The sequence below is a fragment of the Oryzias latipes genome, chromosome 13 (assembly GCF_053564925.1).
Source record: "Oryzias latipes strain Hd-rR chromosome 13, Olatipes_Hd-rR_3.1".
Classification (NCBI taxonomy): Eukaryota; Metazoa; Chordata; class Actinopteri; order Beloniformes; family Adrianichthyidae; genus Oryzias; species Oryzias latipes.
In genome coordinates, this window is record NC_136249.1 from 12,330,612 (window position 1) to 12,347,674 (window position 17,063).

A 17,063-nucleotide genomic window follows, 5' to 3' on the forward strand; every position below is an offset into this window, starting at 1 on the left:
CAGAAATGTACCTGCACTTGAGTTTCCCAGTCAAGATCTTCATCCACTGTTACATTTGGGAAATCAGGCCAGACCTATCAAACAAAACAACAAGAAAAAAAAAGTAAGCAAAACTGTGCTTTCACACACTGTGTAAGAATTTATGGTTCTTACCTTTCCCCATACTATTCCATCACCAAGCTCTTTAGGCCATTTGATGAAGACATCTTGAGCCACTCCTCTCTCAAAAGCGGGATAGTTTGTCTCATTCCCGGAAATGGCTGGATCCTAAAAAAAACACCAATAATGGAACAGTGTTGGCTTTAAACTGTCACGTTTTGTATCAAAACAATTTCAGAATGTCATTGTAACTCGAACTAAATAATGATTTGATTACCAGAATGAAGATGAATCGCATGCCCTCTGCTCTCATTTGGTCTACGAGAGCTGGAAGTCCTTGAAACTCTGAGTCCAACACAAAGTCCAGCTGACGCTCCATGTAGTCAATATCTGCATACTGGACATCCTGTGGGACATACCAGTTATGCACATTGATGCAAACCTGAATGAACAGTTTTCTGCATGTCCCTTTCATTCGAACGACAACTTTTAATAAAACATTTTTTCAAAAAAATAACGTCCTAAAACAGAAGTAGGAAGAGATAGTTTTAGCAATGAGTGGAATGATTTTGCAAGTTATGTGGCATGTTTTTATGAATGAATGAATGAACTGCCTTTATTATCCAGTACAATTTCAGGTACAATGAATTTAAGTGCTAAAATAGTACATCATGTGTAACAAAGGCCCATTTTTCTTTATGAATGCATTAATGGTAAATTCTGGAATCAATAGAGTTCTGCATTGTGGTGCATAGAGGATGGTGATGTTTCCTCTTGCATTGTTTGGAAATGACTGCCCTGAGCTCTTCTTTGAAACAAAAAGGAGCTTACTTTCATTTTAAGAGAGCAAGCAGATAGAAAAATGTAGAAATTGTGCAGCCTACAATGGACTGGACTCACAATGAAATTACAGTTGTCATGGGATTTTAAGTGGATGTACCAAAGGTAATCCAAGTCTACAAGCTACATCCTAATAACCAATGACAAGGTCATATCATCACATATAATGCAGTTAGGGGCTGCCTCCAGTAATTATATTCCAAATCTGGGCAGGCAATATGGTAAATGCAACCCTTGATGTTGCAGTGAGTGCATGAGTCTGTAACACAGTCTAAAGTGGACAGGAACAAGCTTTCAGATTTGATTTGTTCATACAAGGACAATTAAACCACTTGTTGTTGTGGAAGGGACTACCTGTATGACATCAATTTCTCTGCACTTACTCTAAACCAGTGCTTCTCAAATAGTGGGGCGCGCCCCCAGGGGGGGGCACGAAGCGATGCCAGGGGGGGCGCGCGGTGGTGGCGGTTTTAGGCACAGGTTTGTCCGGTGCGCAAATTTAACGTGGGGGCAGCAGTGACAGCGGCTCAGTGCTTGGAAAATAATCTGGTCCACTATTCGGTTCCTATTGTCTGTTCTGTCTGTCCGCGGCTGCGCGAGTGAGAACGAAAGGGGAGGGGTGGTGTGGGCCCTGTCTGCCAGGGGAATCGGGGCACGCGGACCACTGCTACCGCTGCCTGTTGCCCAAGATCACCGCTGCCCTTAGATTCCTAAGCTCATGCTAACAATGTCATTCTTTATGAACTATTGTAGACATTTTGATGACGTGTCTTTATTTTCCATCCATGTTTTCTTTGTCTGCCTGTGGTTTAGTTAGTGTCAGACAGACATAAAGACAGCAGGTAATGCAGGAAAACAGCTGCACTTTTATGAGATCAGAAATAAACAATCCGTCATTTAGAAAAAAAAAATCAGCACGTTTTTACCTATTTCTTCAGACTAAAAACGTTAAATATATTGGTGCTGCTGTGTTAATGTTTCAGATCAATTTAGATTTAATATTATTTATTGATTGAATTATTTTTTTCAGCATCAAATGGTTCAGTTGGTCAAAATGTTTCTAGTTTAAATAAGGAATGACAGATTTTTTTTATTTCAGGTACTTTCAGCTTCTTTTCTGTTTTAGACTAGAACAGGGTTTCTGTGGCTAAATAAAGTTAATATTTGTTGAAAGTGGATTTATTTTGCTTTTTTCTTTTGTTAGTGTTAAAAGATACAATTTTAGGTATACAAATTTTATAGATACTGACCTGATGTATTGTCACCGCGCGAGTGTGTCTGTGTGTGTGTGTGTGTGTGGGGGGGGGTTATGGGGGGGGGGGGGGGTCAGGGGGGGCGCGAAACATTTTCTTTTCCTAGGGGGGGCCTGGCAAAAAATAATTGAGAAGCACTGCTCTAAACTAAGGATAATGTTCGTGCATTGCAGGTAGTTGTGGAATTTTCATGTAAATACAATTGATGTAAATTGTTTTTAAATTAAACCTGGTGAACAGTAAATGACTTGCTAGTGGTTTCGTCTGCCTATTTCTATGAAAAAAAAAAAAAAATCTGAAGTCAAGATCAAAACTCAATCTGTTCCTTTTAAGATGGAAAATCAGCTTGGATAAGAAAAAAAAAAGGGAATCGACCTGGCAAAGTTTCTAAGAAAAGATTTTGCCAGGTTGCAATGTCAAAGTCCTAACTGCGTGGTAAATCTACTGTTTAGGAAATAACCTGGAAATGCGCAATGCATAAGAGCGGGAAACTATTAAGTCCAAAAGAAGGATGGCAACCGACACTTTCAGTTACTTAACTTTTTTCAGAATATTCAACACATGAAATATTCAAGAAAATTGCTGGTTGTTACGGTAATAGGTTAAGCAAAATAGGAGTAATAGAAACAGCTTTGACTGAAAAACAATTTCCTTCCATCAGGTCGCTTGAAATCTATATTTTTTTTTTCTATGCAAAATTTGACTATAACATCTGCTTAGTTTGACTTATAATGAATGTTTGATTTCTCAAAAGAGAAATGCAGTACTTACGTAAGGTATTCCCGCTTTTTTCATGTCAGTATAAAGGTTTTCTATTTCTGAGTCATTGGCGTAACCGTAGCGACAGAGTTGGAACCCAAGGGACCAATAAGCAGGTAAAACAGGTCGTCCAACCAGCTGTTAAGAAAAAGGATGAAATGTCAAAGCAGCTCAACATACGCACACACGAAACAAGTCGCTTTGCAGGAAACTGGAGCAGCATCTTTCAGGCATTTGTTTCATTTTCCGTGGATGCATGTGTGTTTAGATTGGCTAAATGGGAGAGCGCAATGAAGCGACCAACTCCCAGCTGCTGCAGTCCATCAACAGCGGCACAGGGCCAGACACAAGGCACACACACACACACATGGAGACGTTCAAAAAAGTGGAATATGAGAGCACTTACACTAGTGTATTCTTGCACAACCATCTCAGGAGTGGGTCCCAGGACCATGTAGAAATCCAGGATGCCTCCAATAGTCCGGTAGGTTAAGGATGGAGTGGGCTGGAATGTCACATCTGCATGCAATGTAAATAAAGCATTTAGGTCCATTGAAAGAATCAGTGTCAAACACAGTTTTGAGAGTTTGTGTGATAAGATTCAGGGCTAAAAAACAAACAGAGAGAAAAGTGTTTTTGTGAGGAGAAAAACAATGTGTCAGGGGTAAAATTAAAACAACAATTAGTGGTATTGGTAGGCAATCAGATGTCACTGACATGCTGTTTTTCTCTGTGTACATTTCCTAGTTGGAGACAATGTTGCACGGCAGGAAGCTCAGTTAAGCAAACAAACTCCAGGAAGTAAACTGATTCTTTCAGTAAATGATGTCACTCAGATTTCAGGGCTGTTTTTTTCAACTTTTTTTGTCATACAACTGTTGACAGACACATACAATCAAAGATCTTGGCTTAAAAACCTTTTACTGATGAACAAAAGGAAAATAAAGGAAATAAAATGAAAAAGGTAAGCACAAATAAATCTTTAAATATCATTTATTTTGTTTTCAAACCACTTTAGTAAATATGTTTTTAATTAATTTATTTAGCTTTTCAAACCAAGGTTTTTCAACAATTTTTGCAAGTTTTGACACCTTTTTTACTACGTTCTTTATTGATAGAATAAAAAAAAAAAAATACTATGTCTTTTGTTTAGAGATGATGACTTTAAACACACAATATATGTATGTATTTCCATGTGCTGTGCAAAGCTCCCTGTTTAAACTAGTTCCTCTTGAAATTCAAGACAAGTTTTAGTTCATCTAATGCATATCGTTTCCCATATGTTTTAGGTTTATTATAAAGTTTGAAAGGACAATACATAACAAGTGTAAAATATTTACTGTCTGCCTTTATCGCCGGAATATTCATTCCTGCTGTGTTCTGCTTACTCTTTCCTTGTAAAAAAGGGATGCACTAGCAGAATATCTGTCTGCTTGACTGATCATAGGCACCATTTATTAAAGTAATTGTGATAATAAGCACATGCAGGGAGGGCTGGCTGAAGCATCTGAGCTGCTCATTGCACGTGTGTCTCACCCATGGCATTGCTGTTGAGCAGCAGCACACCGTGAGCGTCGCCGGTGTTCTCCAGCCCCATGTAGAAAGGATGAACTCCATAGCAATTCATCTTGTACTGACGCAGAGGAGGAAAAACAAACAAAGAGACATATAAAACAAGATGATTGAAACACTGAGGGGCTTCTGTGATGTGTCTGGTTTATATGAGGGCTTTGTTTCTACTTGAGCACTTTTCTTTCCGCTTGACAGTACATCTCTGATTATGGGTTTTCAGAGAAGACAACTGGCAGCTTGAGAAGTCAGATTTGCACGCCGTAGTTTGGTTCAGTAATTATCCATATAGGAAGCACATATTGCTCCAGCATGAATGAGCAATGATGCTGAGTGATCCTCTTGTAAATATTGAGAGAATACCGCTCTTGTTTCAGCACTTAGATTATCATGGAACTAGACAGTGACTGAGGAAGAGCAGATGGAAAGGTGGTGGAGGAGAGGGAATCTGCCTCTTGCAGATGTCACCATCCTGTGATGATAACTCATGGGCATGTCACATTCTATCAGCCACTTGCACTTCTGATACATGAGAAGCTGTTAAATTGCAATTCAGCAGCTCTGAGAGCTGCCTCTGACTTAATGTCACTTTTGTCTAACCCTTTTTTCTCCCGTGTTGGCCGTTGCAGCCCTGCTATGGTGCTTGACAACTCCGGCTTTGGAAGCAAAAACGGCATTTGCTTATCCACGGACAACAGGTGGCTGCATGTGTCAGTGTGTGACAGCTTTTCTTTTTGCTGCATTAAAAACAGAAAAAGGAAAAGCTTCCCTGATAAACTGTTAAATCTTTTTTTACCAAACCTGAACATGCATCAAGAAGTCAGGGTTTCCACTCTTCCACATGTTATATTGGTTGAATTTAGTTTTATTATTATTATTTTTTCATTAGCATGCTCACCTCTCTTTGAGGGGGCACAACAGCATTTGTATGAACGCTATGGAGCCGTCCTGACAGCTCAGCAATTATGCTTAAAAATGCTGATGTCAGATCGAAGCCTCATCCTATCTGGCCCTGACACCGTAGGGGAAAACATGATGACACTCCATAACTGTGGTTCACATCAAAGACAGCCACATCAAAGTGACACAAAGAGATTAAGACAAGTTTAAAATCAGAAGGCTGCTCACAAGTCACCTTTGCAGTCTGTCCCTGGGGTTTGATGTTAAATATACTCTGTAAAGTGATGCATTCATGCATAATTGATATCAAGCAACACAACATTTCTAAGAATGGGAAAGTTGTTTGGCAAGGACATTAATTAACATCTGTGCAATGTCTCAATGATTCCTTTTTTGTTTTTGTTTTAAGATTATTGCTGGACAGACTCAGAGCTGCATGGACACAACTTGGGGGCAAACATGGCACCAGTCATGCTTTTTTCCGATACTGTCCTCTTCCACCTTTCCATTTTACTCTTGAAAATTGTTACTTTCTTCTTTGAGTTTCTTGCAGATAGCTACCCTCCCCCCTCACATCTTCAGTCAAACTATTTATCAATTCACATTATCAAAACAGCTGCACAATTAATTTCTTTGCAAAATTGCATTGAAGACCCACAGTGAACATGTTTTGAGCTATTTTCAAAGTGCTCCCAATATTGATGTAGTAAAGTTTTCAGCCAGATTAGTAAAACAAAGGCGAACATGGATCTAGTCGTCTACAAGCAAATGCATCGGAAAAGAGCGGAGCAGGGAGCTTGTAGCCCGCCCTGTGTATTTTATATGTAAGAAATTTGATCTTCTTTTAAGTGTATTTTTATTTGCACTTTAAGGGGGAAAAATAGTCAGTAATACAATTTTGAGTTCAATTTTCCTAAAAAAAAAAGTCCTCCTTCAACAGAAACAAGATGTTGAAAACACCAAAAACACAATTTTCATTGGAGTGGGTCTTTAAATAGTTCAACTTTTTTGTAAGGAATCTATTTTTATGCAAGCAATTTGTCAGTTAATGTTCCATATAAAACAGAAGATATTTTTCTACATAAACCTTCTCCCCATCCACCATTTTTTTTTCTAAGCTCCTGTCTCCTTTGTAGGAAACTGCCGTTTATTATTTTTTAATTACATCTCAGCCTGATTATTGGTGATTGGAATGACATTTAACCATACCATGAAGTGATTAGCTCTTCGCTACAAAGGAATTTGGTTAGCAATTGTGCAAAGAGTAGATATTTATTCCATTCATGAACAAATGTAAACAATCAAGATGGGTACCAATTAGTTTGTATTGAGTTTTGTGATCATAAACAGCTGTTGAGCACCAAGAACACTTTCTTTCAGATTACGTGAATTAGCCAGATCTTTTTTGAAGTGTTTTGCTCTCAATGCACGACAGAAGGTGCATCAGCAAGATGGCATTCTATGTATTCTCTATTATCTGCATCTATCATTCAAAACCTCATATGTTCAGATCACTGAGCACATACACCTCACTTCCTCTAACTTTAGAGTCCTTTGCTTGTTCTTGATATTTGTTTTCTATAAATCCTTTGGAAACTGAGATTTACCAGTTTGTAAAGATCAAAAAACTTGCTGTAAATTGTGCAAAAACTTTGTAAGCGGATGCAGGTTTTACCTCAATTAGCCTGATCTTACCGAATATATAATTGTGCTGCTTTAATAGAAAAGTCCTCTTGTTTTTCTTTTAGTACATTTTGCTTGGCATTGTTCCTTAATAAATGTAACATCATTTGATCCTACAATCTGCTGGTTTGCCTTAAAAATGTGGTTTGACTTCAGTAAATGCGGGAGTGGAATGTGATTCAGTGTGATACTCACTCCTGGAGGCTGGTCCTTGGCGAACATACCCCAGGTGTGGTAGTCGAGGTCATGCTTGAAGCTGGTGTGTTCGGTCTCCCCAAACCCATAGACAAACTTGGATGACAGTTTGGTTGATATTTGAATGAACATATTGGAGAAGATAAAACCTGGCATGGAAGAGTCCCAGCTGAGAAATGAAAGGGGCCCATAAGAAAAAGGGAGTTCAAGCAATAATTCACATAAATTGGACTCACATTACTTGAACTTTACATAAAGTCAGACTTTTAGGATAAATACTACGTATATCATCATTTTTATTTTATTTTTAATTGGAGTCTTAATGGTTACCTTTTAGAATTTAAGCTTAGAAAAACAAGAACATACACAACAACACAAACCAATGCTTACCCAAAGTATTTTAGGAAATTCACAATAAAGGCTTAGCAATAAAAAAATACTAATAATAGATTCAATAACAGAATACTCACACTGTGGTTCCTGTGCTTTTCCTTACAACCTGGATACCAAATGGACTTTCGGTGACAGAAACTCTGTACAGCCTCTTGTCCTCGTCACTTTCAGGAGTAGAAGGAACCGTCAGCGGCACAGGAACCTCAAAACGCTCAGTGCTTGGATCCCAGATCTGTATGAGGAGAAGATGTGAGTATGTTAGTTTCAACATGGGATTTTATGTAGGGGGAACTCGGCAGAGAGGCAGAGCAAAATAAGGGAGTGAGACCGAATGAACATGCTGAGCATTGCATTAATCACAAACCTTAAATTGGAGCATGTCACCGGTATGATAGTTAATCTCTACACGGAGGCTATCGATGTCTGGTGAATCTGGACGACCACTGCTTCTGTACCTCGTGTTCCGATTGATATCAACTCTGATGCCTGTAGTAGTTTCTGCATAGTTTAAAACGTTGTAGCCGTAGTCATCTGGATAAAAGCACCACGGAACATTTTCAGCAGCGCTTACCTTAAACAAAGCAGAGAGAAAACACCTTTAACTGTTTTCACAGTACAGAAAAATGGTATTATAGCATTATCTAAGAAAAGGTCTTCGTACTTCCCACAGACAGCCTCTCTTCTTGCATTCAGCCTCATTTGAATTTTCTTCTGGATGGCAGTCCACACGTTGATAATCCAATGTCACAGAATCCCACTGCACTTTGTAGCTTTCTCCTAGAGTCAAGCTGAGGTCATTCAGCGTCAGCACCTTGTTTAGGACAAAAAGAAAAGAAAAAAAACAATCAAATTTGGTGTAATGATAAACACACCAAAAATTGTGAAGAAATGTTTCTACATCCCTTTGACACAGAAGACGGTCTCAACTTTACATAAAGATTCCTGTGAACCCACAGTCATCAGCAACAGCAAATAGATGGTTAATTATGTTAATTGTATGTAATTATTTGTAATTATATGTATAGTTGTTAATTTAAACCTGATTTAATATGACCACAGCATTAGTCAAACTGGAGTCTTTTACTACAACATTTTACCTGTTTTGTTGTGGAAGTGCTTTATGTTACAAAATACCCACATTTCATTCACTACATAAAAACATCTGGCTCCAACCAAATGAACCCCTGTGCTATCTTAGATGACCCCACCCTTACATTGATGTGTTCTCCCTACCATGACAAAGGTGAACAAAGGTGGAAAGATTTCATGTAATCCATGGACACCAGTGAGGTTCACAAATCATTGAAGAAAAAAGGTTCAGAGCACTGTCTAGTGGGTCTAGATGACCCAACTCCCAATGTTAAAGTGCCTAGGATAGCACAAGGGTTACGTCGGTTCAGACATTTTTTTTTGTCAATACAGACGTCACCTGGTTGGATTCAGAAATCTACAATAGACCTAAGCAATGATTGGTCCGAATCAGTTTAAGCGAACATTTCTATAGCAACCAGTCATGTCAACCAGGAGTGAGTTTGCTGGAAGACCACACCCCTTACCACTTAAAGCGCTTCAAGGCTTTGAAAAATGGACGTGGGGGCCAGCGGGCTACTGTCGTTGAACAATCTGATTGGCTAGTTTTTGACTTAAATAAACTAAATTAACAAAAATTAAATAAATACTTAAATAACTTGAACTACAGAAACAAATATAATGACAAAAAAAGAGGATTATCTAGAACAGTGAAAAGACAAGGAAAAAGGTAGCAGAGCCAGAATGATTATTCTGACAAAAAAATGTTTGCTGTTTATTCTCAATAGAAGTCTATGAGATCTTGGAGCCAGCGGGCACTTCCTGTTTGGAGAGTGAAGGGTCACTGTGTCCAGTTCTTATATACAGTCAATGATTTTACTCTTAAAAATGTTTAGTGAACCGTTTTTCTAAAATGTAAACCAAATCAAGTACCATCCTAAGTCAATATCTCTGCTTTGCATCGTGCATCAATCTATTTCTGCTGTCTGAGTTCTGCCAAAACGGCTGCTTTGCATTTTGGCCAGACATTCTCCCTGTAGCTTTGCAATGTTGAGCACATTGTTGTTGTTTTTTCTGGTAACTTCAAAATCTTTGCCGTGCTCTTTAAAGAGATAAAATTGTTTTTTTTTTTCTTTCTCTTGCAGAAACACAATATTTTTAATACTGTTTTTTAATGACCATTTCAGTGGCTGCAACCAAAGCCTGTCTTCTCTGCCATCTTCTTCTCGCGGCATTACTGTTCATGCGTGCTCTTGAGCAGCAGACTGCCAAAAGTTGGTCTTTGAAAGAGGCGATCACAGTTGGTGTTAATAAATTAATCAAGTCTATTTGAATAGCAGCACCTGGCTGCTGTTTACCCTCCTAATTACTTTGGAAGCTGCAAGTAGTTTCCCACAAACAGCTCCCTAACTTTTGATAAATCATTAAAGCTCAAGTAAACACTGCAGAATTTGAACTTTTTGTTGATACATAAAAGATATTGAATTAAAGATAATGCAGAAAACCACTAAATAGCCTCTGTCCAAATAAAATGGGGAAGGGAAAATGTAGCTTAACCAAAATGTAAAGATTAAAAATCCAGGAGGAAATATAAATAAAAGGTCTGAAAAACAAAGATGTTAAAATAGAAACTATTCCAAATATTGAAGGTATCATAGGTATAAAGTGAAGAAGAAAAGTTGATAGTAAAGCTTCCAAAAAAAATCAACAAATCAGACTACAAAACCCTCACGTTTCTACTATAGCAGTCACTACAGGTCTAAGATTTTTTTGTCAGCTGTGAGGAACATTCAAGGTCCAGACTGGGGGTATGAAGACAGATGATCATGACAAGCCACAGTTTAAGTTTAACAGCACATTTACCCTTCACCCCCAGGAAATGATTACCACAGAGAGTCATTTGATAAAAGCATGCTTGTGTGAGAGACCTTGGGGATCTATACAAAAGCATCCGCAGCCACATCCACACGGGCATGTGTGCGCATGAATGAATACAAACACTCTCAAAGCGAGTCTCCGCAGCTCTATGTCGTCGGGCCTCCTGACACTTCACAGACTTTTGCCTTTTTTTTTCTTATAACCATGAGTGCTTCCTGGAGATTCATTGCTCTTTTTTCTGTTTCCTTTCTTCCACCTCCTCGTCATACCTCTTCTGCTCCCCAGCCATGCAGACAGCAGTATTTTTATTTTTTTTTTTTGCCCTCATATGTCCTCAGTCGGAATCATTTCTTACACATAAAGACAAGCACTAAAACCTACAGGCTCGGTTCTTTAACACATAATCTTACTTAAGGAAATGACAGATGTGTGGTTGCAGTAGATGTTGTGCAGCCTTTCACATATTCCAAAAAAAAGAGGATCAAATCGTTTATTTTCTTTTTTGTTTTTGTATTTGTCGCCTTTTGAACCACATTTAACACAGAACTGGCCCTGTTGTAAGTAGCCCCCCAAAAAATGTCAAATTTAATGACACAGTTTTCTAATTTTAAGTTTTAAAAAAATAAAGCAAACGACTATTATACTGGACTTGTTGGGTTGACCATAATTGGAGCTGACTTATATTTTTGTATTGTGTGTTTACCTCCTTGGTTGCATCATGATGAATGCTGGTGTTTTTTATCTCGACAGGGTCCGAAGCCCCTCCAGGGCCAATATGAATCACAAAGACGGCGCTGGGAGCATGGGGCACCCCGAGGACAGTGATGGTCTCAAACTTAAGGTTGTTTGGGTCGCTATAGCCGGCGTTCGTCACGTCCATCGCCAGAACGTTCTGAAAAGAAACACAAACCCCATTTTTTTTTAACTTTAACGCAATAAAGACCTCCTGAAAAGTGATTTTTAATACATTTCCTGTCTAGATCTTCTTTTTTGCCTTGTCTCGAAAGTTTTTAAAGAAATACTTTTGCAATAGTTATGCAGTAATAACATGTAATACTGACTGTACATTAATAGCCACAGCTAACATCAAAAGTAATGGTTGTGGACTCGTGAAATCTGTGCACTCATTTCTGTAAAACGACTGCTGTAATGGATTTCCTTTGCCGACATCCCTCAAAGCAGAGTGCTGCTACAAGAAGAACATCTTTCTCTCATACATTAAACATGTAAGGCAGCCCTTTACTTCAGTGTAAGGCACCAGCATGGGGCACTTGATCCAACAAAGCTTTAGCAGCACAACATGGATCAATCAAGCTCGGTGATCTGGACTGAGAAGGGCAAAGCCTCAAGTGATTTTCAACTTTGAACACAAGCTCAGATCAGAGGGAATATGTGGGCCCGATCTGAAGTGTTGCTGCTTGTGAAGAAAACTTACATCGACAACAGAGAAGTCATAGTGGATGTATTTGCCATTTTCAACGGTTGCTGGAAGACAAGATGATTCAGTTGCTCAGGTTAGTGATATAAAATAACTGGCATTTCTGTGGACTAAAGTCATTATTTCTGTTATACAGAAGGAAGGACTTCTATCTGTAGCACTGTCTCCAAAACAGTAATACCTCTTGAATCTCCGTCGTCCCAGAATAGCTCCCCAGTTGCCTGGTTGTTGTCATCAAGAGCGATAATCAACCCCATGGGTCTGAGTCGGCTAGAAAGGTGTACATAATCACACGAATGTTATTGAGCAAGTTAAAAGCCTGTTTGAATACACATGCATTTAAATATCAGTCTACTGTGAAAAGATGCTGTGATCGGCATGTAAACGGGCCGTGCGTGCACCTGTGTGTGGTGGTGACGTCAGGTTCCTGCGTTGGGAGAATTGCCCCGCCTCTAATGTGTAGGCCGAGCTTATCGGCTGGCAGAAACAGCTCCACGTGTGTTTTGCGTTGTCCGAGCCGCTCCCGCTGTTAAAGCAGACAACAGGAAATTTTGAAACACTGGAAATGTTTGCATCGTCTGCAGGGCAGTCCTTGTAAACCACCTCATGTCAGGAAAGTGGTCTCGCATTCGATTAAGCTAGAGCGGATGACTGGATATCAGTTGTTACAAGTGTATAAAAAACCTGGGCTGCACAGTAGTGCAGTGTTTAGCATTCTCGCCTCACAGCAAGAAGGCCCTAGTTCAGCTCCCAGCTGGGACCTCTCTGTTTAGAGTTTGCATGCTCCCTTCGTGTATGTATGGGCTTTCTCTGGGCGCTGCTATAGCTAGGTGATAACTTAAAATTCTCCCTGGGTGTGAATGAGTACGTTTGATTATTTGTCTCTGTGTTGCCCTGCAATTGTCTGATGAACCATCCAGAATGAACCCCGCCTTTGCCCATAGTTAGGATAGGCTCTGGCAACCCCAAAAGGGAAATCACGGCTTTAGATGAATGGGATATAAACGTACTGAATCTCAACTGTCAAATAAGGGATGCAGTTTTTCAAACCTACAGTAGATTTCCACAAAGTTTTTTTGAATAGCAAGTTGCCACAAGTCACCGTTTTAGTGTTTTCATGCTTTTTTCTTTTGCTGATGCTCTTTTTTTAAGCGTTTCTGTTAATCGAGTCAAAGTATCCATGTATTCAGAATTCAAGACTACATATTAAAAATACTCTGCGGTTACCGTATTTTCAATATATTTAGCATGCACTGAATTGAAAATCAACAGATTTAAAAAACTTAATGCACATCTCCGTATTTAGCACATTTGCTCAGAGCCAAAAAATGTAGCCTGGATTGCCTCTTTGTGCAAATGATGACTAAGTGATGTCAGTGATCGCTGTCTATCTTTGTCTTTTTGTAACCCAATAACATTCACTAAACTCCACCGCGACCACAGCCAAAGACCATGTGATGGGGCTATAGGGGTTAAAAGAGGAGAGGCATTGCACTCTAGTTTCTCTTTTGTTTCCCATTAATGAGTCGTCCATTTGCAGGAATATGGGTGACCCACCTGGAGGATACAAATGTGGACTGAATCCTGCACCACAAAGACTGATGGAGCCACTTGGATGAGCGGTGAATCATTTCAAGGAAGAAGATTTTAAGACCCTCTGCTATGGCTCAACTTCAAGACAACATCGGGTGGATGAATGAGAACCTTCACCCACAATGAACTCTGATGTTTAAAAGACAAAGTGAAGAAGCCTTAAATGCATTGTTTGTGCCTGAATACAATCGGGACCTGCAGAGACTGAAATGAATGGGAGACCCTGTGCAATAAGTTGTCCTTCAAATTATGATGATATAATCTGTGACTGTGGCTCTTTGTGTTCATTTAAGAGGAGCAGAAACGTGTCATCATTTCTATCCCTCACTGTCACTCACTGTCTTTGTGTCCCTGCATTTGTTCCTGTGAAAATCCCGACTGTGTTCCAGTTAATTTTTAATTCCCTGAGGGATGAATCCTCCTGACCACTTTCAAACACTTTTGAGCTATCTTTTCTTCCTCCTCTTTCTACCTTCCTACATTCATTTAGCCTCGCCTGTGGTGCCCTAATTTTTCTTATTACTTTTTTCTTTCAGCCTGTTCCCAGTGAGGACGCGTGTGTCTGTGTGTGTTTTCATGTGAGCGTCTCTTTTTTATAACCTTTTTTTTTATGCCTTACAGTATGGGCGTGTGTGTGGGCCAGAGTTAGTGGAGCGTCTATAAGCAATTTCAGATCCTATCTTCACCTCATTGTCTGCCTTAAAGAGGTCTTCTCTTGGCCTGTCTTCTGTTCCTCCTCTTGGTTCTACTCTACAGTCCTCTCATCTTGTCACTTCTCTACTTTCTGTAGTTTTTCACTCCTATCTCTTTCTCATGCTCTCCTTCATCACAGGTTTCCCTTTCTGTCTGTTTTGTACTTTGTCCATTACTTGCGCTATTTTCTTTTTCCAGACTGTGTACTTTACATTTTCTCCTGAGAGTTTCCTTTTTACCTTGCTTTTCATGGTCATTTTCACTTTTATCAGTGCCCCCCCCCCCCCCCCCCCACCCCCCCACGCGCCCCTTTACCCAGATAATCACAGGGGACCAACCAGGCCAGACAAGCAAGAGGGAAGACGGCCAATCTAATCGCCCATCAGATCAGTAGCCACTCTACATCGCAACTGTGATGCCCAAATAAGGTCCCAACAGAGCTCAGAACTCATTTTATCTCTTTGTCAGGGAGATTGTCTCTTTCCTCCCTTCCTTGTTGCTTCTCTCTTTGTCATCACTCTCACAAATATCTTATCGCTCTGGTCTCCCAGACTGGAACTCTAAAAAGATGCTCCTTTTTGTCTGTGACCATGCCCTTCTGTGATGCACTGATATCAACATCTGTTAGATAAAACTGTATGATTTATGTATGAAACAACAATGTTTCCATAGTTAGTTGGTTTATGCTGCATTTCACCTTAGGTGTGGTATTTATAAGAAAAAAAAGAAAAAGAAAAAAGCTTAATTCAGAGCTTTTTATATAGCTTTTCAGAAAATACCACACTTTTTAATAACAGGTGGCCTCCAGACCACAGGTGAAGAACCACATTTTAAGAAGAGAGAATATCTTACCGTCTCATAGTCGTACCACACAGCATCTGGGAAATATCCCTGCACGCTTTCCACACCCTGCAGAAAACAAGGATAAAAGAGCCTTTCCATATTTGTTCTCGCGCAGTTTTCATGCTTGTTGTGAATGAGTTCATCTACAAGTGCAGGACTGTGATCTATACAGTGGATCCATTATAAAGTGTTAGCTGATTGCTTTGTGTGAGAGCATGTCGTACGTCTGCAGTCGGTAATGGGCGCTTCAGCTCCCCGACACTTTAATATAGAGAGGCTAAAAATGAGGAGAGACACAATAACAGGCAGCAAAGCGAGTATGGATGGCTTCTGATGGAATACATCATCGCAGGCTCGTGGCAAAGAAAAGAGAACGCTATTTTTAAACTGCCATCATCAAATATAAAGTTTCGTCCAAAGCCCCAGTGACATTTCATCTCCAGTGCTGTGACGCAACAGATGATGGAGCAGACAGCACCAAGAGACAATTGATAGGTGACAGCCTTTGATGGCTTAAGGTGGTGGACAGACAGGAGCAATCAATAGATGCGTGCCAAGCCTTTGATAGCATTGTCACTTTCCCGTGCTCTCTGACAGGGAACAACAGAGGAAAGAAGGGAGATAAACTCAGAGGACACAGTAAAAGAAAAGAAAAAAAAAATACTATCAGTTCTTTCAAAAAATACTAAAATGTGAAATACTTTGTGTCGACTGGTTATGTCACAGCAATCTATCAAAGCAACTGTTGGCACCAGCATCTCCCTTCCTATGTCTGTCACAGCCAGCGGCTGCATCCATTATGCTGAGACCCCTTAGAGGCTTGTTAATATTGTCAAACAACAAGGAGTGTGGGGGACAAGTAAATAGGGAAACATATATAGACTTAGTGATAGGACTAAGAAAAAGCTTTATACTTCTTAAACCTTTCAGTCATATCACAAATTTAGCAAGAAAAATTTTCCACTGAACACTAAGAAAGGTAAAAAAAAAAAAAATTGTTTTGTCATAGTTAACATCTAAATAAATTATAGTTTTTTTTTTTCTCTTTTCAACGGCCTACCTGCCTACCTATGATCGCCTGTGGCTTGACAGCCCGGGGCAATAAATGCTCCTTCAATAGCTCGTTTTCTGGTGTCTGATTTGTTAACAACGCCTATCATTCACCCTGCTGATTAATGATTTGGGTTTGCAGGACGTAGCATGGCTGCTAACTGTAATTGAGACGGACACACCATAAGGCGTGCATTCTCATGGGCTGCTCTGATACTCAGCTAGCCATAAGGTAAGATTTGATCATGTGGGCCAAAGCTTCGTCCTGGCAGAGTGGTCGCATGGTAGCTGAGCTTGATGACAGGCCGAAGAATGGGGGAGCTTGCGGAGAGATGATTTAAAGCAGTGGAACGCGGTCATCAGGGTGAGTTGAGTGCAGCTGATTAACAGAACTCAGGCGGAAGCCAGAGCTTGACGAAAGGACCGGCGAAAACGGAAGCAGAGGGATGGGCATGGAGACAAAGACAGCATAGAGAAAGAGAGAAAAGGAGATCCTCTTTGTCAGTCACAGAGAGCAAAGCTATTGCATCGACTGATCTATATGATAAAGAAAGAGCATCATTAGTGAAATGTTGCTCACAGGCAGAGGGATAAACAAAGAGACTGATAGAGAAGAAGCAAGAACAAAGCCTGGCATCTGTTAGTTGGAGAGCGTGTTGTTCCCCTCAGGGACTACACCATGACACTGCAGCTCTGCAGCTCCCTCACAGACTCCATACTTTAGATGGACAGGGTCATTTTAACTATTCAGAATAAAACTGTTGGTCACTAGTTGCTCTTTTTAAAAACTAAATGTTAAACACTTTGCATCTTAATCAATTCTTTAGCTATGTTCCCATCATCCTTAG

The 17,063-nt window shown here is 39.9% G+C and overlaps 1 protein-coding gene across 1 annotated transcript in view; it reads right to left on the reverse strand.

Moving 5' to 3' along the window:
- The window catches only part of si (sucrase-isomaltase), a 58,499-nt gene that overhangs the window by 12,504 nt on the left and 28,932 nt on the right, over positions 1-17,063 (reverse strand). The window contains exons 20-34 of the mRNA XM_023961588.2: positions 15,175-15,231; positions 12,438-12,562; positions 12,218-12,306; positions 12,034-12,083; positions 11,302-11,490; positions 8,353-8,502; positions 8,056-8,262; positions 7,769-7,923; positions 7,299-7,467; positions 4,488-4,584; positions 3,358-3,470; positions 2,964-3,089; positions 377-505; positions 154-267; positions 12-74 (exon numbers count right to left, since the gene is read on the reverse strand). Of these exons, the coding sequence (XP_023817356.1) occupies positions 12-74; positions 154-267; positions 377-505; positions 2,964-3,089; positions 3,358-3,470; positions 4,488-4,584; positions 7,299-7,467; positions 7,769-7,923; positions 8,056-8,262; positions 8,353-8,502; positions 11,302-11,490; positions 12,034-12,083; positions 12,218-12,306; positions 12,438-12,562; positions 15,175-15,231 (1,833 nt within the window). The remainder of the gene's footprint in view (positions 1-11; positions 75-153; positions 268-376; positions 506-2,963; positions 3,090-3,357; positions 3,471-4,487; positions 4,585-7,298; positions 7,468-7,768; positions 7,924-8,055; positions 8,263-8,352; positions 8,503-11,301; positions 11,491-12,033; positions 12,084-12,217; positions 12,307-12,437; positions 12,563-15,174; positions 15,232-17,063) is intronic.